The sequence below is a fragment of the Lonchura striata genome, chromosome Z, assembly GCF_046129695.1.
Source record: "Lonchura striata isolate bLonStr1 chromosome Z, bLonStr1.mat, whole genome shotgun sequence".
Lineage (NCBI taxonomy): Eukaryota > Metazoa > Chordata > Aves > Passeriformes > Estrildidae > Lonchura > Lonchura striata.
Window position 1 is genome coordinate 83,694,594 of NC_134642.1, and position 24,794 is coordinate 83,719,387.

The following is a 24,794-nucleotide window of genomic DNA, read 5'->3' on the forward strand; positions in this document are numbered from 1 at the left end:
AAATCAGAAGTCATTGTGAGGACAGTGGCATGCTCTTGATTAGTTCTGTTCCACCTTGTAATCTGCAGCTTTGGGGAAATAAAATACAAAAATTCAAATACATAATTTCAGAAGTTTTTAAGTCGTAAGATTGCAATTGTATTTGTTTTACTGTGTAACTATTTGGCTTCAATTATATTTCATACACTTAAAAAAAAAAAAAAAAAAGAAGTATTTTATAAAAGTGGGTTTTTCCAGAGTCCACTGTTTTCAGTGATGGACATCAATCTTCTGGGAAACTTTTAACAAAACTAATTATGAAAATAAACTGCTCTCTGTCCTCCTTTTCTCTTTCCCTGTCAATTGGTAACTTTTGCAATGTATCTGCAGATCAGGTTGTTGGTTTGATGTAACTGCAAAGGAATCACCCAAAGTGAACACATGCCCTATAAATTCCTCTCCCATATCACATTTAAGCTTCTTTCAGCATCTAGATGATGGGAGTAGCTGAACTACAGTAAAAAACTGAAAATCACCTTGTTTTCAGTGATTTTTTTTTTCTGCTGAACTGCATTAGTGAATCAAGAGTGATTTTTTGGGTCTTTGCTTTTGGTTTTAAGATGAAGCACTCCTGTAGTGAATAAAGAGGCAGAGAAAATGGAATATATTCTGGAAAGCTGCTGGCAGTACCACCTGTGCAGTGTTTCCAACAATGCATCTCCATCAGAAGACTGATTTTTCTGTTTCCTCAAGAAGCTTTGTTTATCACTTAGTGCCTGATTCTGAAGGGTGATGAGACCTCCCAAGCTGCATTAGCTCTTCCAAAACTGGCATTTTAAAAAGACATATATAATTTCAGAGCAATTGTATCAGTACCCCAAACTTAGTAAAATAAAGCTTAAAAGCAATTCTGTATCAGGTAATTCAGCATGCCCAAGCTCATTGTCTTCCTCTCCCTCTCTCTATCTGCATCAAACAATGTCCATAAGCATTCAACTATTTCACATGCAAATTCTCCTTCAAAATTCCAGAGCAGGGGAATAAACAGAAATTGTTTATTCAAATAATAATAAAAACAATAATTTATTAAAAAATAGTTCAAATACTTCCAGTTGTATGAAATGTTTTTCATGTCTGAGCAGAGATTTTATTTAAATAAATGTATATTTTAGTTTGTTTCAGTAACTTCAGAGCATTATTATCACTGCTCAGATTGTTGTTCAAGATTTGAGCTACAGTTTGGACTTGAGTCCAAGTACACAGCAAGCTAAAAATACTACTTTTCAACAGCATATTTGAGGATTTCCTTTGATTCCAAATCTGATTATATGCAAAGGAAATGCTTAATCTTTTTTTTTCTGTATATAAAAATGTATTATTGAGATGAGTGAAAGGCTCCTTACACTGAAGTAATGTAAGATTTTGTTCTACTTTAGACTTGAAAGACTGGCAGTTGAATAGCTAAATCCTGTGGCACTTGGTTGGAATGTATGCATGAACAACAGAGAACAGCAGATTACTTTTCATATAGATTTTATTCAGATTTTTAATGTGACCGACACTATTTTTTTAGCCTTTATTGTAAATTATTGGGGTTTAAAACTGACATGATTTTTTCATTTTTGCCTTTGCTGTAGGTAACCCTGAAGTATTAATGAAGTATTACAGTAAATTATACTGGCCTTTTTTCCATGCTCATTTTTTTTTTAAATTTGGTTCTGACACTTTTTATTTGAAGTCAGTTGACTCTTATACTTTGCCTTGTTTGCAGATTGTAAAGAATCTGCTCTTCTGAGTTTCTTGGGTTGACTTTGTGTGAAATTATCCACAAATCTGTGTGCCAGCTTCTATGGAAGAAGCAGGAAAAGCAAAATCAAATGTTTAGATGTTTTCTATGGAAAAAAGAAATACACCAACAGGGTGATTCCACTTGGAACTGTAATCTTTTGTTGGTTCAAAAAATGTTGCACAGGTAAAAATGAAAGTTTTGTTTTGTGCACTGTTCCATAGCCAAAGATTTTCTCTTTTTGATGGAGTATATGTTGCAGTGTTGAGATAAATGTTTTTAATCAAGAGAAATGCTTCCAATGAAAAGAAAGTGATAGTTTGCCTTATTTATGCAATGAATCTCACACTGAAGGTATCTTATAATTTAATGGTTTTCACTCATTTTGTTTAAAATTATGCCCCTGTGTGGTACCCATTTTGACCCACAAGCAGAGATCTCAGTGTTTGATGCAAAAAGGAGACTTAATTGCTTTAATTAAGGGGTTTCTCAAGAGAGCATAATTCATTCTTTATCTTCCCCACTTTCATGAAAAAACGCAAGTGTAGGATGCTGACATGTTCCAAACACCACAAGTGTTTTACATTAATAGCAGCCTGGAGGTTCAGAAAAGATCTGTGGCTGCTTTTTGAGGCTGGGTGACCCTAACTTGTCTCTCTCCTCTAACTCCCAGCTGCCATCACCTCTGGGGTGTTCTGTTTTTTGTTGCCACAGGATGGTACCTACGGCCTGGACTGCGCCGAGCGCTGTGACTGCAGCCATGCCGACGGGTGCCACCCCACCACGGGCTACTGCCGCTGCCTCCCAGGATGGTCAGGTACAGGAGACACCCTTGGGAAGCACAAAACCAGAGTTTCCCACCAGTGGGGCTTGGCTTTGTGGGCAAAGGAAGATTTGTGAGGTTGGAAGGGCAAGTGGTTCCAGTTCTGTGGCCTGTTTGTCCCCCTTCTGACTCATGGGTGGGGAAGTTTTCCAGTGTGATCTGCAGAAAACTGGGTCAAGAAAGAGAAACTTTAAAGCTTGGGCATCTCCACTACACAATTCCTTGCAAAAGTGGTGATCAGCTGTAAATATCCAAGGTTGTTCAGGCAGCTTTGGGGTAAAACATTGTGCACAGGAACTCAGGAAGCTTTGTTCAGGCAGCCAAGAAGAGGATGAGCCATTGCCCTAACTTGTCAACCTCCTAGCTTGTCTCAAACCAAGACAACTGTGCTGCCATTTCAATGTCTCAACATTTTTTAAGTTTCTCTGCACATATTTTGTCTTGTATTAAAATTTCTGCAAAATTTTTTTTTTTTTTTTTTTTTTTTTTTTTTTTTTTTTTTTTTTTTTTTACATTGTGATTTTAAGGATTATTGTCAGTCAAATCATTCACTAAAATTTGTGTTTGGCACTGTTATTGCACCCTCTTGCTAGTGTAAAGCAAGATTTTTTGAAAACGGTAGAACTGTGCAGAAAGGCAGTCATGAAATTATCTCTAGAAGGGAGTTTTAGGTCTCATAAGGATTTCTAAGCTTTAAATTTGGAAGAGCTCTTTGATCTTCAGTAAGGTTTAATTAACACTGTAAGTTTGCCCCTCTTGGAGTGTTCCAGCTGCCTCCCTGTGATGTTGTAACGTTGCAAGGGTCATCACACTTCACCTGTCTGTGTGGACTCCTTCCATATAATGAGGAGTCAGCATGAAAAACAAATCTTAAATGAGCAAAGCATTTTTGTTCTCTGAAAAGTAGTGTTTTATCTGTGATTTTAGACTTATTTCACTCTTCTATAAACTAATATTTAGCCTGAGTTGTAGGTTCATGATAGAATGGCTTTGTTTTTTCCTATGATGCTTTTAGACAAAGTAGGTGGACGTAAACTTATAATTTCCTCAGATAGATACAGTCTTACTATTGTTTTTTTCCCCGAACCTTTATTTTTGTATGCTCTTTCTTCCTAGCTCGGTGGATGGATTGCCAGCATCTTGTTTGAAGTACATAATACTTGGTGTCTATGATTCAGGTTGATTAACTGTAGCTGATTACAGCTTACCTGCTGCTTTTTCTACTTTCTGTTTAGATTAACATGACTTTCATGATTACTGGGGGTAGGAAGTGGAAATCTCTAGGGGATACAGATAGGCAGGAAGAGCTCCTGCTTTGCTCTGGAAGACCAAACCTCTCTACTCATTTTTTACTCAGTAAACCTCTATACTCATTTTTTCTGTTTATTATCTGTTTGAGAAGGCCTGTCTCACCATATCCTCTCAGTGTGAATGAGAGGAGCTTTAAGAGCCAGCACTCACCTAACTGAGACAGGACTTTTTTGGTTCAATTCTCTTCCCACAAACTGCAGTGTGACTTGCCATCAGCCACTCAGATGCCTCAGGAGTGCAGAAAATAGTAGAAGCTACCTTAGTGAATTATGAAAAAATACCATTAGCCTTATGCCAGCTATTGCTGTTTTTCCTGACACTAGTTTGTGTTTCTTTTGTTATGATGTTAATGTCCTTAACTTTCAGGTAGTTTTCAGGTAATTGTGTGTGTGTTTGGACAGATTTCCACAACCTTACATTCAATTCTACTCAAAATGTGATCTCATAAATTACTAAATCTATCAATCAAAGAATACCCACCACAAAAACCTGTGAAAAGTTGCTGATCTTAATGGTGTAGGTAGGTAGAGCTGTTCACAAGTCCTAAAGGCACAGTTTGCAGTACATCCTGTGAGTCTTCTAAAACTGAGACAGACATGGTCAGAATATATTAATAAATGGATCCAGGTTAAAACAAGCAGTTTTGAAAGGCCAGATTAAAAATCTAGCCTAACCTGTTTTATAACAGGTTATAAAAATTACCTGGCCAGTGTGATATAACTAACTCAGGGTGTGACAGAGGCTTCAAGTGCAGCACAGACCTTGACTGTACTTGGATTCAGGTATGGGAAAGGATAATATATCAATAATATACATTATATAATATATAATAAGATAAAGACATAATACAGTTATATTGTGTAGTGAAATCATACTTCGCCTTTGTTCTTAGGAAAAATACTTCACAAGAGACTTCAGGCCTAATTATTGATAAAATGGAGCCCCCCATGCCTGGATGATGTCACCAGAACAGCATGTGTGCAACAGACTAGTTTTGACATGTTGGTGATGTCTAGACACACTTTACAACATCCACAGCATAGCTCACTTTATACTCAGTCTCTGGAAAAATCCTCCTCCCACACTTCACATGTCAGAGCAATACCCAGAGAGGAATCCAGGCTTTGTGTAGATGCTTATATTTGGAATGATTAAAAAAAGGAGGGAATACTTCAGGAAAGGGCTCTCAAATAGCTGTGCTGTAACAGTGCATTGCAGGAATAGCAGAAGATTGTAGGATTAAGGAGGGAGGTTGTGCACAGAGTTGTGTGGAGAAGCAGGTGGAGGATATGTGGAAAATGCAGGAGCTTCTAAAATGAAAGAAATTATGTTAGAGTAGCTTAGCTGCCTTTTTTTTTTTTATGTTGGAATTTTGAAAGTATCCATTAGACATACTAGTTTTGGGTGGGTAATATTACCTACCTAGCTGAAAAACAAAGAGAGGGAAAACCAGATTTTGGATCAGTTTAATGCTTGTCTAACCCAAATGAAGGATTTAGTTGTTTAAAACCATTGGTGTTAAACCAGTTTTAACTAGTGTTAGAAATACATTTTGAGGAAGCTTAAAAATGTGAACTTGTATTTTTTGGTTTTAAACACAAATAAATCCATGACGCCAAAGCGAATCCAAGTTCACCAAGGTGAACTTCCCATGATGTTTTGATGCCATCAAAATAACACAGACTTTCCGAGAAGGTACTTTAAACACAGCGTTTTCCTCGGCCCTGTGAACAGAACAGCACTTCCCCCAGGGAATTTCATCAGAGGGAATAGTTTATGTAGCTTTTCAGAAGCAAACGAAGGAGTGACACAGTTGTCCCACAAGGCTGAGGAGCAGGAAAAGCTGCATGGGGAGGGTGGATCAGTGACCTCAGGGTGTGAGGGAGCTCTGAGCTGCTGACGTGGGCACAAGGGCTTGGTCTCAGCCTCCAGACAGAGCTGCAGTTCCCCACTGGGTCAACAGTGAGATGCTCTAAGGTTTAGTTTTGTTAAGTAGTTTTTCGTTGGTTTTTGAGCATGCCCAGGGTGTTCTCTTTTCCTTATTACATTCTGCTTACGAGTAAAAGTCCCGTTTTTTACTGTTGTGTTAAAAGACTCAAGAAACAGTTAAAATTAACTTTCATTAGATCTCTGTTTTCATTTGGGTTCTGTTTCATGCTAACCAAAAGCAACTTAGGTTTACAGGACCCCTGTTAGAAATCCTGTGCTCTTTTGTAGTTTGCAAAATGCTTTCCCTCTGCAGCAGCTTGATTCTGTTTAGGGAAGGAAGAGTTAAGGGTGATGTTTTTTTCCTGGCAGTCTGTCCATTCCATCACGTTCCAGGAGCCACATGACAGGATGGCACAAATGAGAAACATCCGCCCACACAGAGGATGATGTCTGCCCCAAACTCCCTCATCCCTTGACATTTTCACTGTATCTTATAAATAACTTCTTTTTCAGTTGGAGGGAAAATTCTTTTTTATTTCTCAGTAGGCAGAGACTGGAAAAGAGTAAGAACTATTAAAATAGAGAACAGAAGAAACACACAGAAAATATACTCTCCTGATAGATAATGATAATTCTCCTATTAAAGGATATCAAAACTTTGGATTGCTTTCCATTAAAAAGGTTCATCTAACAGTTCTCTCAACAAGCAAACCAACAAGCACCATAATAATTTCATCCCTTAATCTTATCTGTTCTGCATGCAGCTGTCAAAATAAATCTCTCCCAAATTTTCTGAAAGATTAGGGAACTTATATCCTTGCAAATAGAGGTTTTGCATTAGTCATTACTCAATTAAATTAAGTAAAGCAATATGATTAATTCATTAAAATGGCAAAAGCTTTTTCCCTCCAGGCAGTTTATTAGTGTAATTGCAGTGATGTGGGTTTTCCTGATCACGCATCACTGCTCTGCTTCCACTGGTGCAGCACCTTTGCATTTGTGAAGAGATGTCACGTCGGGGTGGCGCGACATTTGTTACTCTCAAAATCGATTTAGAGGCTATGTGATGCCAGGGATTATGAAATACCACTAGTCTGCTATCTGTACCAAAACAATGGCAGTGGTTTGTGGAAAAGACAGATGCAGTAATATCAGCCCACATTTCACCAGCAGGCAGAGCGTTCACCCACAGCCTGCAGCAGGAGGGGTGTCAGTGACTTTTTCTGTGCTGGACACCTGCTGGCATTACTCAGCTCACCCATCACCAGATGTGTTGTTTCTGTGTCCTTCCATGTGCTTCTGACAGTATTTCTGAGAGGCACATTTGTTGCTGGATTATAAAGGGGAGGTCTGCCATCTGACACCCACCCCACTGGTGGAAACACCCAGGTCTGCTGGAAGGCTGCAGCTCTGCCTTGACCCTCAGCTTTACATTTCCCCTCATCCTACGAAGCAGAAAAACAGAATTGGAAGAGTCCTGTCATGGGTCTTGCTCACTTTTGGAGCAAAAATGAGCTGTTGCTGTAGCACCAGTGCACCCAAGATTCTCTTGTAGAAACATGATGTTCCCTCTCCTGCCACCAGTTTTGCCTGGCCTCCAGAAGGATGAGGCCCCACTGGGAGGAATACTCATGAGCTGCAAAATGAAATTATGTCTGAGCACTCTCTTATGGTAAATGACAAATCTGCTTTTCAAACTTGGGGAGAGGAATTCTCCAGTAAGAGGTTTGGCTCCACCCTACGTCTGGATTTCACTGTGTCCATATGTCTGTTCTCTGTGTGCTGTGGTGGATCTTTATGTGGAAGGAATGCCACCCTTTTAGGAAAAAAATGGCTTTAAATCAGTGATTAAGTGTATATGTTTTCTGCCTACAAAGAAGTTAAAGAAGGGAGAAGTCTTATCTCCTGGTGGCTGCCTAGAGATTGATAGATTAAAAGAAGAGCACTTCTGGAGTGGATAGCGGTATGCAGCAGAGTACAGCCTTCAGAAGGATACCACACATATCTCAAAAGGGATTCTGCCACTAAAATTTGCAGATAAGAATGTCTGCCTTCAAACTCAGATGTCCTTGTTAACAATCTTTTCTAGCTAACTTCCTACCAAAACTTCCAGCCACGACTCTTCTGCTGCTGCAGTGAAGCAGCTGGAATGTTAAGTTCTACAGAAAAATCTCTGATCCTCTCATTAGCTCCTCCATTTGGGACACTTATATTAATTCCTCTGGCTACCACCTCCCTTTCTTTGGGCTGCCCATCCATTATTTGACAGAGAAATTAGGAAAGTAATTCTCACTATCAGAAGTTGCAGGTGCTTTGAATAGAAGTGTCAGTTTTTCTCAAATATGAAGGGCAAGCTCTTGGACCATGATGAGAAAGCTTTAATGACACTAAGATTCCTCCAGCCTTTGAAGGTCTTGTTCCTTTAGTTTGGGCTGCTGTATATCAAATTTTGCACTGACACACGGGAAGAACACCAGTTTTTAATGCTGAGAGGTTATACTGGAAAGTTCTATGTGTTTTAACATGAATTGTGCACAGCAAATACATGTTCTTTATGAAAAAAAAAATATTCTTGACGTTTGGATAACCTTTTATCAGACTAATGGAAACGTAATAAGCTGTAAAACAGCACTTACACCAATAGTAAATTTGTTTGGGAAGATAGTAAGAAATAATTGGTAATTTTCCCCCTCCCCTTCAAGTGCTAAAACAAATCAGCTCTGTGTTGATCTGACTTGGGTGGATCACTAAGTTTCAACTCAGAAATACAGCATAGGGAGTGTGCAAATACTCTGCTAGCATGGGCAGGAGGAGTGGTATCCCTGAAGAATTCTTCACTTCATTCATGCAATTACGAATGCTGGGGGAATGCTGATTTGGATGTGAGGCCCCCAGCATAAAGCACTGGGCATTAAATGCACGAGCATTTCTTCAGAGCAGCTTAGCTGAAGTTTATCATGACCATTCAGCTATTGCCTAGCAACTTGTGAAGGCCATCAAAGAGCTCTTTGTCCATAGTTCTGGCAAAAACATTTTCTCGAAGATATCCTTATCAGTATCAGAACCAACATGAAAACTTAATAAAAACAATTTTATTGTGTAGGAGATTAATACTTGCACAAAACTGTGGCAATCATCAACCAGTTGGTAACACTGTTGTAAAAGCTGAGTCTAATCTTGCTTTGCAAGTTCTAGTAAAAATGCTTCTTTTTTCCTGAATAATTTCTGGCTTTTCTATCAAAGCATAGCTTTCTTTTGTGAAATTTCATAAAAAGCATCACTCTGGAAATTAATTCCTTGAATTTTTTAAATCCCTGTAGTATTTCTAACCTGTTCTTTGTCAAAAATACATAAAAATCAAATACAAAAATTTGGTTTTAACAACTATAAGTTATGAAACTCAACTTGTTATTTTTAAGTGCCTTGTGAACTTACCAAAATAAATAGTGAGTAAGACTGAAAGCTATTTTAATAAATAGAGATGCATTAAAAGATTTCAGCCTTGCTACATTTGTTCTTTACACTCAGAGGAGTAAAACTGATTTTCCTAATGATCAAGAGTGAATATAATAAAATTACAGTGAAACAGAATAATATTCAGCAGTCTTGCATGTGTTATGTTGTCATTATTGTTACTCAGTGATATTTAGTGTACACTGTTTATTTCCTAAGTAGATTGATGCCATTCTTCATAAGGGATGAGAGTGGGCAATAAAAGGTTTTTTCAGTTTCCCTAAGGGATGATTTTCCCTGATGTGTACTGAAGGAGCCTTTCTTCCCCCTTTTTTCATTTTTAGTGGTAGTTTCTGGCTCTTTTAAGCCCTGTGGCTCTGTGCAGCATGGGACCCATTGTCTTCCCCATCCCAGCGTGCCTGCCTCACCCCTCAGACACTCTGCTGTCATAAAGCATCCTCTGTGCACAGATCAAGGCAGTATAATTGAGCCTGGTGTTATTGTATGTCACTGGTCTACATAATCTCAGATAATGCACTTTGGTAGCTCTTGGCAACCACTGGCTTGTTAATAGTGACCATTATACACTGAGCACCGCTAACACCCATTGAGGCTGTGAAAAATGTCTTTGCAGCAGGGTGCACCGAGTGTGATATGGCAGATAACCCTCTGAGGTGCTCTGCCTGTGTTTTCACAGACTTAGAGACCCAGATTCTCAATTTTGGGAACACCAGGCAAAGCAGCAGCTGGAAGAAGTGGTCTTGTTTCTGGGAAAAAAATGAATTAAAATGCGGTGATGTCACACTGCTCTTGTGCACCAGCATCTCTCAGAATCAAATCTCTCTCCTTTATTAGCTGCAATGAGTTAATGAAAAGTTTGAACTAGACTGCTGAGAAACAAGTCAGCACTGACTCTCAAATGTAGATGGAGACAGAAGAATGACACTGTCCAGGCAGGCAGAAAGTGAAAAAGGAGTGATGTAAGCAGCCTTTCATTTTCTGACAATAGGTTTGTTTTAGGTCAGTACTGATGATCATTGTGCAGTTAGGGCTTTGAGGTGGCCTATGTACTGTCTGTCAGTATCTGGATTTTTAAAGTCAGGTGTTCTTCCGTCGTGCTGGCACAGGTTGGTGCAATCTGTTGAAACACATATTTGATTCTTCAGTCTGCTGATTGTCCTGCAGAGAAAAACAGTTCAAGAGTCTGGGGTTCTACCTTTCCTCTAATGGGGGAGTTGGTTTTTAGATTTGGGCAGTTTTGCAAGGCACATGCTGGGGGTGTTGAGGAGTCAGCTCTTAGTCTGATCTATCAGCAAACCATGTAATTATTTCTCAGGATTTTTACAAGCAGTTGGTTCTGGTGTTCAAAGTTAAAAGAGTTTTTTTTTTGGTTTTTTTTTTCCTTGTCACATGTAAAACTGGTTTGCTTTTTTTAGGACTCTGGCAGCCATTGAACCTATGGCATATTTTGCTGGAAATACTTACAAAGCAAGACATGGTTGTGGTTGGATCCAATCCACTTTTCCCTTAGTGGAGGGTTCATTCAGTAGAGGCATTACAATAAAACCTGATTGTTAATGCAAAGTGCTGCAGACACAATACGGTCTGAGTTCCACAGTGGTGCCTGCTGGCATTTAACATGCACAGTGCTTCTTAAAAAGCAGGGAAATTATATCTAATGCTGCTGCATTGTGAAGAAAAATGCAAACAAACAAACAAAAGAACCCAGTAAACAAAATGTGATTAGATGATTGTAATGGGTGGTTTGTGTTAGGATCTGTGTGTAGAGATTCAGGTTGTGGCCATTTTACAATCAATTTTATACCAAAACAGGTTAAACAAAGCACTGACTGACCAGCATCCCTAACACTGTGGCAGCTAAGCATTTTGGAATGCTCACATGGTGTGTTTGGAAACCCTTTGTGTGCACTACATTTTTCCGTTCAGTACAAGGCTGAGCAGTAATCAGCTCACCACTAATTAGAAGTCATTCTGTGTCCTGCACCCCATTATTATACACAAGTTATATCAGACACAAAGAATAATCAGAGGGAAAAGTTCCTGCAATACCTTCTGCCTTCCATTTCCCAAACATAAAATCTGAAAACAAAAATCTTCTGCAGTTTTGAAACAACCATTATGGAGGAAGCAAAAGCCATTTATTTTCCACTCATCAAAACAGGAATATGAGGGAAATTCACTGTCCTGGGGAAGGCAGGAAGAGAGATGCAGGTTTATCCTGTTGTACTTTCCTTATGTTAGTGATGTTTTGATAAACAGGTTGTGTGAGCTGTGTTTTATTAAAGTTCAGTCCTTTGAGAAGCAGAGGTTTAACCTAACTAGAGCTCTTCACAGATGTTTTGTTTGTTTGTGGTTGCAGGTATTCACTGTGACAGCGTGTGTGCTGAGGGACAGTGGGGCCCAAATTGCTCCTTGCCTTGTTACTGCAAAAATGGAGCATCCTGCTCTCCAGATGATGGGATCTGTGAGTGTGCGCCAGGATACAGAGGCACCACTTGCCAAAGAAGTAAGGACAACTTAAATGCTTTAAAAATCTCTGTTTCTCCCACAGTTGCTTGGAAAACATATCATACAATATCCTAATGCTTTGCTAATTGTAATCTGAAAGACCAGGAAACAGTCCTGATTGGACATTTTGTCAAAATAAATGAATATTCAGAAAAAAAGGGCTACCTGAAAGGAGCAAATGTTTCCATCTGTCTTCTTGTTATGGTACCAGCTTTCCTTTTATTCACTGTGTGTCCTGTGGCACTGTAATGAACTTGATTTTCCATGACATGTTATAGGGGATTCCATTCTAAAGCATTTCCAAATGTGATTGATAAGTGTTAAGTTTGTAATAAAGGTAAACAAAACATACTTGAGTTTCAGAAACAAAAAGCCTTCCCATACTCTGCTGGGGACTGTCAGCTTAGTTAATATTTGGGGCTTTAACGCTTGTTTTGTAAGAATAGTCAGTAGGATCAGGCCCTACAGTAATGTCAAATGAGGATGTCAAATGTACCCATGACTCCTTTTGAAAAGCTTGTCTGGGTAAAATACAAATTTCATAAAAAGAGATACAGATTAACTGTAAGGAAAATCATGCCAGAATTAGGGAGGTAAATAATAAGTCTGCCCTCCCAAGATTTGTCACAGTTTGCCAGCAGTCCAGCTGTCTTCAGTTTAAATCACTGAAGCTGTGAGGGAAAGGTGTTCAGGGAAGAGAAATGTGACTTACCTGGAACTGGAGAGGAGCCCAGTTTCCAGAACCTGACTCCCAGAAACAGGATCCAGGAGCAGGTGGGTTAAGGACAAGCAAAGATGCTCCTGGCTCTTCCTAAAGAGGCTTAAAAGACAGGAGATGACCTGAAATGGTCACTGTCAGGGAGAAGGAGAACCAGAGGAAGGTGAAGTTCTGTCAGTCCAGGAATGGCAAAATTTCCAGCTGCAGGCTGTGAAATGGCACTGGTAAATCTTAGTATTCCTTGACCATTTCTGACTCTGAGCAGTAATTATTCTCACTATCTAATCTCGAAGGGCCCTGCAGTCAATCAGGGCATCCAGGGTGTAACACTGCCATGTTAAAATGTTCCCTGGTGTTTTGGAACTATAACCTGGAAAAGAAGCTCCCAGTCCAGAGCCCCTCTGAGGCACAGTCTGCAGGCTGGGAAGACAAAGATCATAGGAATAATTTGGATCCTGGTCAGAAGCTGCCTTTTCAGTAAACAGGAAGACCTTTTGGCACTGTTTCACTTGGAGAAGTTAATCTCTGTGAAGAGATCCTGGCCATATAACTTGTATCAAGTGTGTAATTAAAAGACTGAATCTTGAATGAAATTGAAATATTGAAAAGATTCCAAGGCAGTTTTGTCAGTGCTAATTGCAGCTGTTCAGGTATTTCTCTTGATCTCTTACCTAATATTCTAATTTATCAGGAAATAAATGCCAAAAGGAATTAGATCAACAAAGAAGGAGAAGCAGCCTTTTTTTTCCTCTCTTTTTTCTTTTTCTTCTTGAGAAACTCATGCTTTTAGCATCACAATTAACAGTACAACTCTGTATTTCTGGTCTCAGGTTCTCTGAAAGTTAGAGTGACTCTGTACCATGTAAAAGAAAAGTTAATTGGAAAACATCTGTACTTTTTATCCAGTGAAGTTACGGCTATTTGAATTCCAAGTTAGAAAACATATCAGGAATCAAGGTCTAAGATGACCTTACTCATCTAGAGATAAATCTATTCTCTCTGTTACTTCAGATGTGCTTCAAAAGATGTCCTTATTTAGCCAAACAGAAGTATGTATGCATTCCAAGCATTATCCAAGTTCAGGGTGGCTTGACACGGAATGCCAACAAAAGTCGTGATGAACCAGAACACACCAAATCCTCGAGGAGAGGGAGCAGATCTTGTTTTGGGAGTGTAAACCTCTGAGCTGCACAAGTAACAACGACCACCACTGGGGCTGGGAAGCAGAGCCAGTGGCCTGCAAGGGTGGCTGGTGGCAGGACAGCAGCAGTGACAATTTTGTCCTCTTTGGTTCCAGTCTGCTCGCCGGGGTTCTACGGCCACCGCTGCAGCCAGACCTGCCCCCAGTGCGTGCACAGCAGTGGCCCCTGCCACCACATCACTGGCCTGTGTGACTGCCTGCCTGGATTCACAGGAGCCCTCTGCAATGAAGGTACAGCTGGCCATAGAGACTCCCTGGGATGATTTCCATTCCGTCACTCGGGAGCTGTCAAACCAAAGATGGTTTCTGCTGTGGAACGTTCAGTTTTTAAATCAGAAGTCTTAGGTTGTTTCATCCTTCAGTGTGAAACCCTCTGTACTCTTAATTGCATTATCTGTGTAGTAAATATGCCTATTGTGCTCTCTGACATTTATAATACCTCACTTTACCCTTATACTAAGCAATACTCTTTCAATCCAAGTATCAATTGTTTTCTCCTGAAATGAAGAAAATTAAAACCTGTTCTGATCCCTAAGGAGTTCTAATTCTAACAATGTCTTCTCAGTATGTCCTAGTGGCAGATTTGGGAAGAACTGTGCTGGAATATGCACCTGCACCAATAATGGGACTTGTAATCCTATTGATAGATCCTGTCAGTGCTACCCTGGATGGATTGGTAGTGACTGTTCTCAGCGTAAGTACCAGAGGTTTTTTTTCACCTTTAATTTTAGAACAAATAATCAGGGTGCAGCTATTTAAAATACCTTTTTTTTTTTTTTTTTTTTGGTAAAGAAATACTGTCTTAAATCAGAAATTAGGACTTCATTGTAAATAATGGAGAGATCCTAAAGTTCTCTAGTCAGGCCAAGAACAAAGCTGAAATTTTTTCAGACATAGGTTAGTGCTCTGGCTACACAGCTATCCTTGTTCTCACTAAGCATTTGAACATTTTGTTGAGAAATTTTTCACTATGCCTTTTTTTTAGATGCTTGTAATTCTGTGATGGATTTTCCTCTTTCTTCCTTTTATAAGTGTTTTCACAGATAAAAATTTTCAGTGTCATTGTACCTCACTCAATGAGTATTGTCTTCTTGTGCTGAACTCATTGGACTCTTCATTACTGCCTAAAAAGGAGAAGGGAAGGTCCTAATTTTACTATTTTTTGTAAAGCTACTTTATTAGATAGTCACTCCTCATATGCCTGGATAGGTCTATGAGATTTACTAATTAGAGGGAAGAATTGTTTTAAGGAAAAAATCTCACAAGAAGCATATTCAATCCCATAAGGTGCTAAAATCCACACAGTCTGAAACACACACATGCCAAAATTTCAGTCAACCCACTTTTGTGACTAAAAGAAGCTGCACCATACCCTGAAATGTCAGACATTGTGCTGGGATTTTCAGGGAAGTGTATTTTTAAATAACATGGCTCATTGGTTTATATCATTTACGGTTTGACTGGCCCAGGTTAACAGGCTCTGCACAAGTGCAGGGTAACATCTGGTCAGTTTGGGAAAAGAACACGAAAAACAACTTTCCTGGCTAAATTCTGTGAAGTGATTAGCATGCACAGCCCAGTATGACACCAAAATAAATCTTAGGGCCATTCCTGTGGCAGCCAGTGGCTACAAAGGTCCCTGTTTTTATGGTAAAATAAGTAGGTAGTTGGGAGAGTAGCAGAATAGGGGTATTTAGGAGGAGGAGGGACTTATTGCATCAATATCAAGAAAATGGTGCCAGCAATATGAATGGAAGTGTTTATTGAGGCTGTGCTCACAGACCATAACAGAGGAAGTTTATTTGCTTTGTATAAAGGCCTTTCGTTCACATGGAAAATAATGATTCCGTTAATTCCTTTCAGAACCAGTGACCTTTTTTAAACTTCTAACCTTTTGCCTGTATGTGATTTACATTTCTTCTTAGCTGACCACTAATTTCAAACACAAAACAGTAACAAAAAATAATTGCATGGTACAGCTGAAGTGAAAATAATAAAAAAAACTTAGTAGTTTTTTTCAATTCATCATAATATAATTTTTAATGAACTGAAATTTGGGGAAAAGGGTGACACTTTGGAAAAGTACAGCCCACTTATACATGGATCATTATGCAAATGTTTAGAGGATTCTCGTGTTTTATTGGTCTCAGGCACCCGGATCAGTACAAAACTATAAGGAGTTACCCTTTTTAATTTACACAGGAATAAGACCAAAGCTTCAGTGTCTGACCTCTTACTTCTCTCCTACGAAATACTGACACTGTACTTCCATAAAACTATTTTCAAAGTACTAAAGAATTATTTATTTTACTATTTATTTTTAAAATACTAACTACTCCTTAAAGTACTGCTTTCTTTACTAAAGGAAAAAACTCCTCAAGATGAGAATCCTACTCAACAGAAGGGGTCTATTCTTAGAGTACCCTCTTCACTTAGTGATATTCTACCATGAAGAAAATTATCTTTTGCTGTTTCTGAATAGTAATTAGTATTTTGGAACCACTTCACAGTTCTAGTGGCAGCACATAGCATCACATTCATCCATCATGACATTTGCAAAGCAGCCAGTAAATTCTGTCTCATAATGAGTCGACATGATTGTGCACAAAATAACCTCCATTCTGTGGATAATTACTTGGTATTTAGAAATATTATATTGATTATTGTATAATTACTTGGTGTTTAGAAATATTATATTGATTATTGGACCCACAGAAGCAACTGAGTTAACCAGATTAAGATACATACCTGATTATCTTCAGAACGTTTAGGCAAATACTTGAAATTTAACAGTGGAAGCAGGCTCAGCATTGGATCTAAAGCTCTAGGCTATACGGGAGTTTCCACCTTCTCTGTTTTCATTCATTTTTTAAGGTTTAAAAGCTGTATCACTTCTACTTTGCAGAGTAAAAATAAGAGAAGAAAAGAAACCTAGTGGCTTTCTCTGTGAGAAAGCTGCTATGAATGTCCTATTTACTGAGTATCAAGTATGCATTTTTCACCCATTTAATATTTTTCAGCACTTTTTACCTGCACTAAAATGATGCCTTATCTGAAATAAATTAACAAATCTATGGCTGTTTGCTCAGAACAGAGCAGCCCAAAACATGAACTCGGGAGAAAAACAGCGAACACCAAACAAAGCAGTGCTCATGTGTGAATGGTAGCAGCTCTATTCATGTGCATCAAGGAACCTTTGTCATTTGAGGTTAATTAATTGCTCTGGGTTGTTGCAGCTTGCCCACCTTCACACTGGGGACCAAACTGCATCCACACGTGCAACTGCCACAATGGAGCTTTCTGCAGTGCCTATGATGGGGAGTGCAAGTGCACCCCAGGCTGGACTGGCCTTTACTGCACACAGAGTAAGTGAATTTTGTGCTCATTCTTAGTTTGAACATCAGTGACAGAATTATCCTCCAGAACAGCTTATACTGGAATTCAGGTACTGATACAGAAGCTGTTTTTATTTACAACCCTGAAGATGATTTCACTAGACTTCATAATTTCTTCTGGAATTTTCTTCAATTAAAAATACATTAATACTGATTTTTTTTTTTTTTTTTTGCCCCCCAAGAGCTTTTAATTTAACTAAAAAGCTGTGCAGTGACTGTGTGTAGTTATGTGGCATTCAGTACATGCTGGCGAAGAGTTCATATGAAGATTGAGAAATTAACATTTGTTAAAAATAAATATGGGTAAAGCTGACTTCTTATCTTTTTCGTATTACACTTTAAGTTTGGTTTACCTTCAGTTCAGGTTGCCTCACTGACTGTGATCCTGGCCACAACCCCTGTATTTTACCTCAAGAAAAAGAGGAGTGCTGTGTTTTGCATTCAGTGTTGAGTATGTGTTTTTCATAGAATCAGAACTTTGCTGTTTCAAATGAATAATGTCATAGTGGCAGGAAGTAACAGATACATTACAGGACCATATGGATGCAGTTCTGGGAGACATTCACTATGCTGGTTCAGCTGTCAGCTATCAGGGGTTTTTTGCTTCCTGCTGGTGAATAATGATCTCTTTGCAGTGGTGTGTCTTCTTCATACTGAAGTGGTTTCTTTGTGAGTAGCTCAGGTACAATATGTTGTTGTTTTGGCTTTTTTAATGCTTCACTACAAACCACGAAGGAAATATGTCCAGAGGTTCACTGACTGATGGGCAGATTCCCAAAGTGCCCTCTTCCTTCTCCCTCCAATCTATTTGGAAACCCATTTCTTCAAGGAGCTGTCCCTGCTCTCTTTTCAGAACCTCTGCTGCCAGAACCACTTCCCAACCTCATTTTTGCCTGGTATGTTTAAAACCACTCCACACAAGGCAGGTCTTGGTGCCTTGCACTGACAGAACTCCGTTCTAGGAGCTGCAGGAGCAAGCCCTCAGCAATACGCTGAACCAGAATGCTTGTCTTCCTCTCCCAGAGCAGCTGTTTCACCCCTCTCCCCCCTCCCTCTTGTGTTTCAGGGTGTCCCCTGGGGTTTTTTGGGAAGGACTGTGCCTTGATCTGCCAGTGCCAGAACGGAGCCGACTGCGACCACATCAGCGGGCAGTGCACGTGCCGGACGGGCTTCATGGGGCGGCACTGCGAGCACAGTGAGCACAGCCCTCCCTCTGCCCCGGGACACAGCCTCTGGCCTCCAGGGGCAGTTCTGATGGGCACAGAGGCTTTCCCAAACAGTTTAAAACCTGACAGAATTAAGTTGTCACAATTGTGGGTTCCGTTTCTTTGCAGTGCGTTTTAGTCACTTTGGGCGTTACGCTAAAGGAACTCCCAATTACTCTGTCACGTAAAAGCAACAAAATTAATCCAAGGAATTGTCATTAGCATCCTGGGAAGGCAATGAGATTAATCCATTGGTATAAACCACAGTGACAGCTAATAGTTGGAAAACTAGAGATAAAAACTAATGCATCAGTGCTGGTGGATGAAATTAATATCTTTGCAGTGTGGTTTTACAGCGCCGCTGGTAAAAGCATTGTAGGCAGTTTTGTTTTCATGTTTTCACACATGTGTGGTTCTCTTCTCAGGGATAACACCACTGACATCACTGGTGCTGTAATGTACAACATTAAAACAATAATCAGGCTCATGAGCACAGGACTGTCCAACCTCTGCTGACTTTACGGGGCCCTGCTCCCAAATTTGTGCATTCTGATGATGTCTGTGTTTCTCCTCAAAACATCACAAATGTTCAGGAAAAGATAACTTTTTAAGATAGTCTCTTGATGTCAGAACATCGCTTTCAATACTTTGGCAAATCTACTCTGTTAAGGATTTTGTATGTTATCCTACAGGTTGCTAATAATGATATAGCAGCGTTAAGCTAAATGTTTTGGTATTCATTCTAATTCAGATCTTGAAATGAAAGAATATATTATGACATGATGGATTTTGCCCACCCATTTACATCATTATTTATAATCTTGTTATATGATTGTAATCAAGAGAAGGAGGAGGTATATAAACATGAAGTTTTTCACTTGAGTTGGGATTTCTCAAGACTGCAAGACCATTCTCTGGCACTCATTGTGTTACTTTATTTTTTAAATTATTCCAAATTAAGAATGCATGAAAGATGAAATAGATTCTTCTAAGAAGACGAAAGGAAGCAAATATAGTTGCAGAACTCTTGAGAAAATTCAGAATAAGTGAAGAAATACTACCCTTGCTAAAACCATCAGAACTACTATAATGTGCCAGGCCACAATACCAAGAGGTGGCAGTATAAAAGATAATTTTTATCAGTGTAGGGTAATTGTCTAGCAGGATACTTACATGAGGTAGGAAATACTTTGATCAGTAATTAAATATTGATGTTATTCAAATAATTAAGTACAACTTCCCAAGTTACCTTATTCTCCATAATTTAGCATTTTTCTCCTATCGGTAGTTTCTCAGTACATACATTACAGTATCAGAGCACGCTATGAGTTGTATTTCTCTGTAAATGTGTGGTGCATTTCAGAATCACTGGTAGGGCCCTTTCCTTTTGCTATTTTACACCAGCACATCTGTCACACCACAGGACACCATCCAGGTGTCTGGCCCCACCTGTAAAATAATGAGGTTTTTTTAGGCTTTGAGATCTGAGTCTTCTGGCTCTTTATTCACACCTTACCTGTTTCTTCTCTGCCTTCTACCCTTTTTTATCTTTTTTGCCTTTTTCTTTTTCCCCTTGATTCCTCGCTGGCACTGCCTTAGTGGCATTGCAGGTGAAGGACGAATAGAGATCTGAACACAATTTCCCTCTCTCCTGCACACCGAGGGGTGCTCTTAAGAGCATTTCCAGGAGAGATCTGGTGCTGATGACACATTACCACCTGCTGCCCACGGACAGGAACGTGGGGTTGGACTCCTGTGGTGCTGCAGACCTGTAACTCCAACGCCTTTGATGAGATTTTGCTTGCTTTTGTCCTGTGCAGAGTGTCCCCAGGGCACATACGGGTATGGATGCCGCCAGATCTGTGACTGCCTGAACAACTCCACCTGTGACCACATCACAGGGACCTGCTACTGCAGCCCAGGCTGGAAAGGAGCCAGGTGTGATCAAGGTAAAGCCCAAGCATAATCAAATTTAATGTCATCTTTTCACACAGAAACTGGCTTCACCTATTAAATACCATCTGTGAGTCATTCATTGAATAAATCTGACAGGTGTATTTAAGTAGCCCATTCTGTTAATTCGTGTAAGTTCTGGAGGCTTTAAATTAGATGCCTCAGTGATAATTAACTGGAGCAAAGTAACTGGAGTGTAGATTTGCATGAAATTACAGGGCAGTGCTACTCAAAGGTGCTGATAGAGCATGGGCTTTATCTGCCCCATTCTTTCACCCAAAGAATGTTACTTTTCCAATTTATGAAAACATCTCTTTTCTGGGAAGATTCTGAGTGTTTTTCCTTTCTGTGAAGATTCCAAGTGTTTTTCCTTAAATTTAGGAGTGATTCCTGGCAGAGTTCTATTCTGGCCTTACTAAATACAGTTAGATTTAGAAGTGAAATTTTGTCTCCTGACACATGACCCCTCTGAGTTTATGTCACTTATTTTCATTTCTTCTATTCCAGCTGGTGTAATTATAGTGGGAAACCTGAACAGCCTGAGCCGTACCAGCACTGCCCTCCCTACTGACTCCTACCAGATAGGAGCCATAGCTGGCATCATCATTCTTGTGCTGGTTGTGCTCTTCCTGCTGGTGCTGTTCATCATTTACAGGCAGAAGCAGAAAGGGAAGGAGACACACATGCCCACTGTGACCTACACCCCTGCTATGAGGGTGATCAATGCAGATTACACCATTTCAGGTATGTCATGTGTAAAATACTTTTTTTCCCCCTCCATCTCTTCCTTTTGTGCTCAGATCTGCCCCTAACAGGGCTTGAATTCACATATTTCTGCTTTTTGACACCATGAAGCTGGCACACCCTGGCAAAATGTCTTAATTCTAACAAGAAGTGACCACATACCTCACTCTCCTGTGCAACATTTTGCACCCTCAAACTTTTTTTCTGCATTAAACATTTTTGTCCTCTGGGCCTGCTTTTATATACAGTTGGAGTGTGCCAAATCTGGTGCTTAAAAAGGACTTTAAATTCAATGCCAACAGCTTGAATAGATGAAGAGTGTAGAAAATCAGGATTTCATGCTATCTGTAGCGAGATTTTGAAGAGAAACAGACAGCAAAAGGTTTGAAACTGACTAAGGGAAGGAGCAATGAAAACGAACATGATTTTTTGACCTATTAAGGTGTCTGTGAGTTGGGATTCAATGGGTACATGAAACTTGAGGCAATTGTGCCTTCTGAACACCACTGCTAAGGAAAGCAGTAGCTGAAGAAGGCAGCAGAAGGACTTGTCAGTTAAGAAAAAGCAAATCAGCAAAGGTCCTGGTGTTCTTGAAGCACTAGAAAATGTTGGTGCAGACTTGATGGTACAAGTGACTGCAGTGATGACTAGAAAGGAAAAACAGAGCAAAGGACCACAGCAGAGAGAGCAGTGAAGTTGGCAGGTTACACTTGTGAATGCTCCTTGCTGAAAGCAAGGACATGACTTGTCACTTACTGCCCTATAGCTCTCATTTCTTGGAATGAATATAAGATATTTAGTTCTGTGTCTGTTGGAGTATTTTTTAAGAAACTCTAGGTCAGATTCAGAAATCAGTGCAACACTCTTAAAAACGTATCTTAAGAAAGGAATTTTCTGTTGCATTCCGTTGTTCATTTTCCTTTGTTTATCTTTTCAGAAACCATCCCTCATACCAATGGTGGAAATGTCAACAGCCACTATTTCTCTAACCCCAGTTACCACACTCTGACTCAGTGCTCCAGCCCACCTCATGTCACTAACATGGAGAGACTGACCTTGGCAAAGGTAAAGCAGGAAAACTTTTCGCAGTCTTCAGTTTATTTTACATTGTTCCCTAATCTCTCCTATTTGGCTTATTTTTGCTCTTCCTGATTACCACCTGGAAATTCAGCATCTTCCTTGCAACTTCAGTTTTATTACCTCACTTTCTTTGAAACAGGCAAAAACCAGCCAGCTGTTTGTGAACCTGAAGAATATGGAGCCTGGAAAACGAAGTGCTGTCATGGACTACGCAGGAACACTGCCAGCAGACTGGAAACACGGCGGCTACCTCAATGAGCTTGGTAAAAAAACAAGAGGGGAGGAGAATGGGAAGTTATTCACTGTGTGTGGGATGCATTCCTTAAGTCACTAAGAGATGAAGTGACCCCTTGTGAGGAATGGTGGAATAGTTTTTGATGCCCAGTGCAGACAAGATGTGTAAAGTATCTCATTTTTATTAAAATATTTACTTATTATTTTTGTAGAACAGTGGGGTTTTTACAGTAAGAGTATGCTTGGGCAAATTACAAATTCTTATTAAATAAATGAAAGGTTGCATATATTTTATTTTTTATTAAAATCACCACGAAATGCAACCAGTGGTTTTAAAAGTATTTTTTCATCACCTGAGCCACTTCAGATGTAAACAGTAGATCTTCCCAGCTAAGCCTCCTGTTTGCTAAAAAATCATTGTCTTTAGAAGAGAAATTCCCAAGAAATGGGGAGAGTTGCTGTATCCTGCTTTATGCTGTCTTTTCTCCCTTTTCTACTCTCATGCATTCCAAAAAGGCTGGATTGCAGTTACCAATCAAACCCTTAAAATGGACTTTCAGTGGCAGTATAATTCAGAAAATTTAATTACTTTCATTTCTGGTACTTACATATATCAGACCCTGGGATTCAGAACAAAAGTATGCAGCACTGTTTTGTTTTTTTTTCCTGCTCTTCCCCAGCCTTGGTCAAACCACAATTCACGCTCAGATCTGTTGTGTTTTGTTTGGGATTTGTTTTTTTGGTCGGTTTTTTTGTTTTTTTTTTCAGGAAAGGATTTCAGTCATAATGCTCAACATTCAGCTTTATATTTTCTTAGAGCATTTGAACTTGCACTAAATGCTCCTGAGAGACACTTGCTGTGGTTAACCCAAAGCAGATCTTGAGCAGCAGGGAAGTTCCAGAGGACTGGATGAATGCTGATATTGTGTCTTTTTGCTAGAAAATAAAATAGGATTACTTGGGTAGCTCGAGGATGGTGACCTGAGCATTAAACTGGTGAAAACAACACAAGTGACAGGAGATCTAATAAATAAAGATGGATAGTTATAAAATTAATTATGTTTAGGTTTCCTTAAAATAATACCACTTCCCTCTTGGAAACTACTCATTTTGTCTAGATAGGACATAGATAAAATCATTTTAGGCTTTTATAATTCTCCTAGCATAATACCAAAATACAGCCTAATTAAGAAACAAGCTCTCCACAATATCAATGAAAGCTATTTGAATAGATCAGTAACCAGGAAAGTACCAGGTCTCTGAAGACAGCTATTGTGCTCTGCTGTTTACTTTTATTGAGAGAAATCAGTGAATAACAGGTAATTTCTGAGTTGTAAATTCAGGTGCAAGGTGTTCAGGCCACTGGGGTTGGAACAGGGTGACCCTGATTTGGGAGTGATTAAATTTGGAAGCAGAGCATTGAGAATTGGAGCAAGCTCTGCACACCCTGAGATTTTCAGGTCAAGGTGGGATGCCTTTCTGGCAGGTAGGGTTTATCCAGAAAAAACAAACAAACAAACAAACAAACAAACAAAAAAAAAAAAAAAAAAACAACAACACCAAAAAGAAACACAACCAACCAAACAAAAAAAATCCCCAAAACAAAACAAAAACAACAAAAAAAAAACCCCAAAACAAAACAAAAAAACCCAAAAACAAAAGTAAGAATCAGCACTTACTAGGACTGTTCAAGAGTGAGTAACTGGCATTATGTGAGGTCAGTCTTGATAATTTAATGGTCCCTTATGATCCACCTTCCCTGTTCCTCTTGGAAAATGTGCAAGGAAACAGTGCAAGTGCTTCTGTACCCCCATCCTGGGCAGTTCCACTTATGAGAGAATTGTTCAGCTAGGGCAGAAGTGAGTCCCAAGGCAGTTCTTGAACATTCAGAAGCTGTTGTCTAATCACTTTTTGTTTTCTTTGATTTTAAAACTCCTCAGTTTTTTTTTTTTATATCATTTTCTCCTCAGGTGCTTTTGGACTTGATAGGGGATATGTGGGAAAGTCCCTGAAAGGTGAGGTTGTTTTCTGATGTATTTAGATGAAACTACACGGACATGCCTTTTATTCTTCCAAATTGCCTTTGGTTTCTAGTGAAGAGAATATAAAAAAACATTCTGGAACTGAATTTTTTCTAGACACTGAATCAGTGCATGATTGGTTTGTTTGCCAGTATGGGTTTTTTATCTTTTTTGAAGGGAAGTTGTTGGATTTTTTTTTGTAAACCAAGAAAAACACAAACCAAGCCATTTTTAGTCACCTATGTGTCACATAGATAAAATGTTTTTTGTCATCTTGAGTCACAACACACCTCAATTCTAGACTGCAGAACATATGCTGCCTCTGCTGAAAGGCTTTAAAAGGCAATTCCAACTTCAGCTGGCATGGTCTGTGTGACCACAAACCTTCACCACATCCACTGCAGGCCCTTGGAAAGGATATCAAAATACAGAG

The 24,794-nt window shown here is 39.4% G+C and overlaps 1 protein-coding gene across 1 annotated transcript in view; it reads left to right on the top strand.

The window, feature by feature from the left end:
* MEGF10 (multiple EGF like domains 10) overlaps positions 1-24,794 on the top strand; it is an 85,047-nt gene that overhangs the window by 54,278 nt on the left and 5,975 nt on the right. The window contains exons 13-23 of the mRNA XM_021551837.2: positions 2,480-2,582; positions 11,662-11,808; positions 13,826-13,960; positions 14,295-14,423; positions 16,966-17,094; positions 18,191-18,319; positions 20,150-20,278; positions 20,790-21,026; positions 21,964-22,091; positions 22,246-22,369; positions 24,311-24,355. Coding sequence (XP_021407512.2) covers positions 2,480-2,582; positions 11,662-11,808; positions 13,826-13,960; positions 14,295-14,423; positions 16,966-17,094; positions 18,191-18,319; positions 20,150-20,278; positions 20,790-21,026; positions 21,964-22,091; positions 22,246-22,369; positions 24,311-24,355 — 1,435 coding nt within the window. The remainder of the gene's footprint in view (positions 1-2,479; positions 2,583-11,661; positions 11,809-13,825; positions 13,961-14,294; positions 14,424-16,965; positions 17,095-18,190; positions 18,320-20,149; positions 20,279-20,789; positions 21,027-21,963; positions 22,092-22,245; positions 22,370-24,310; positions 24,356-24,794) is intronic.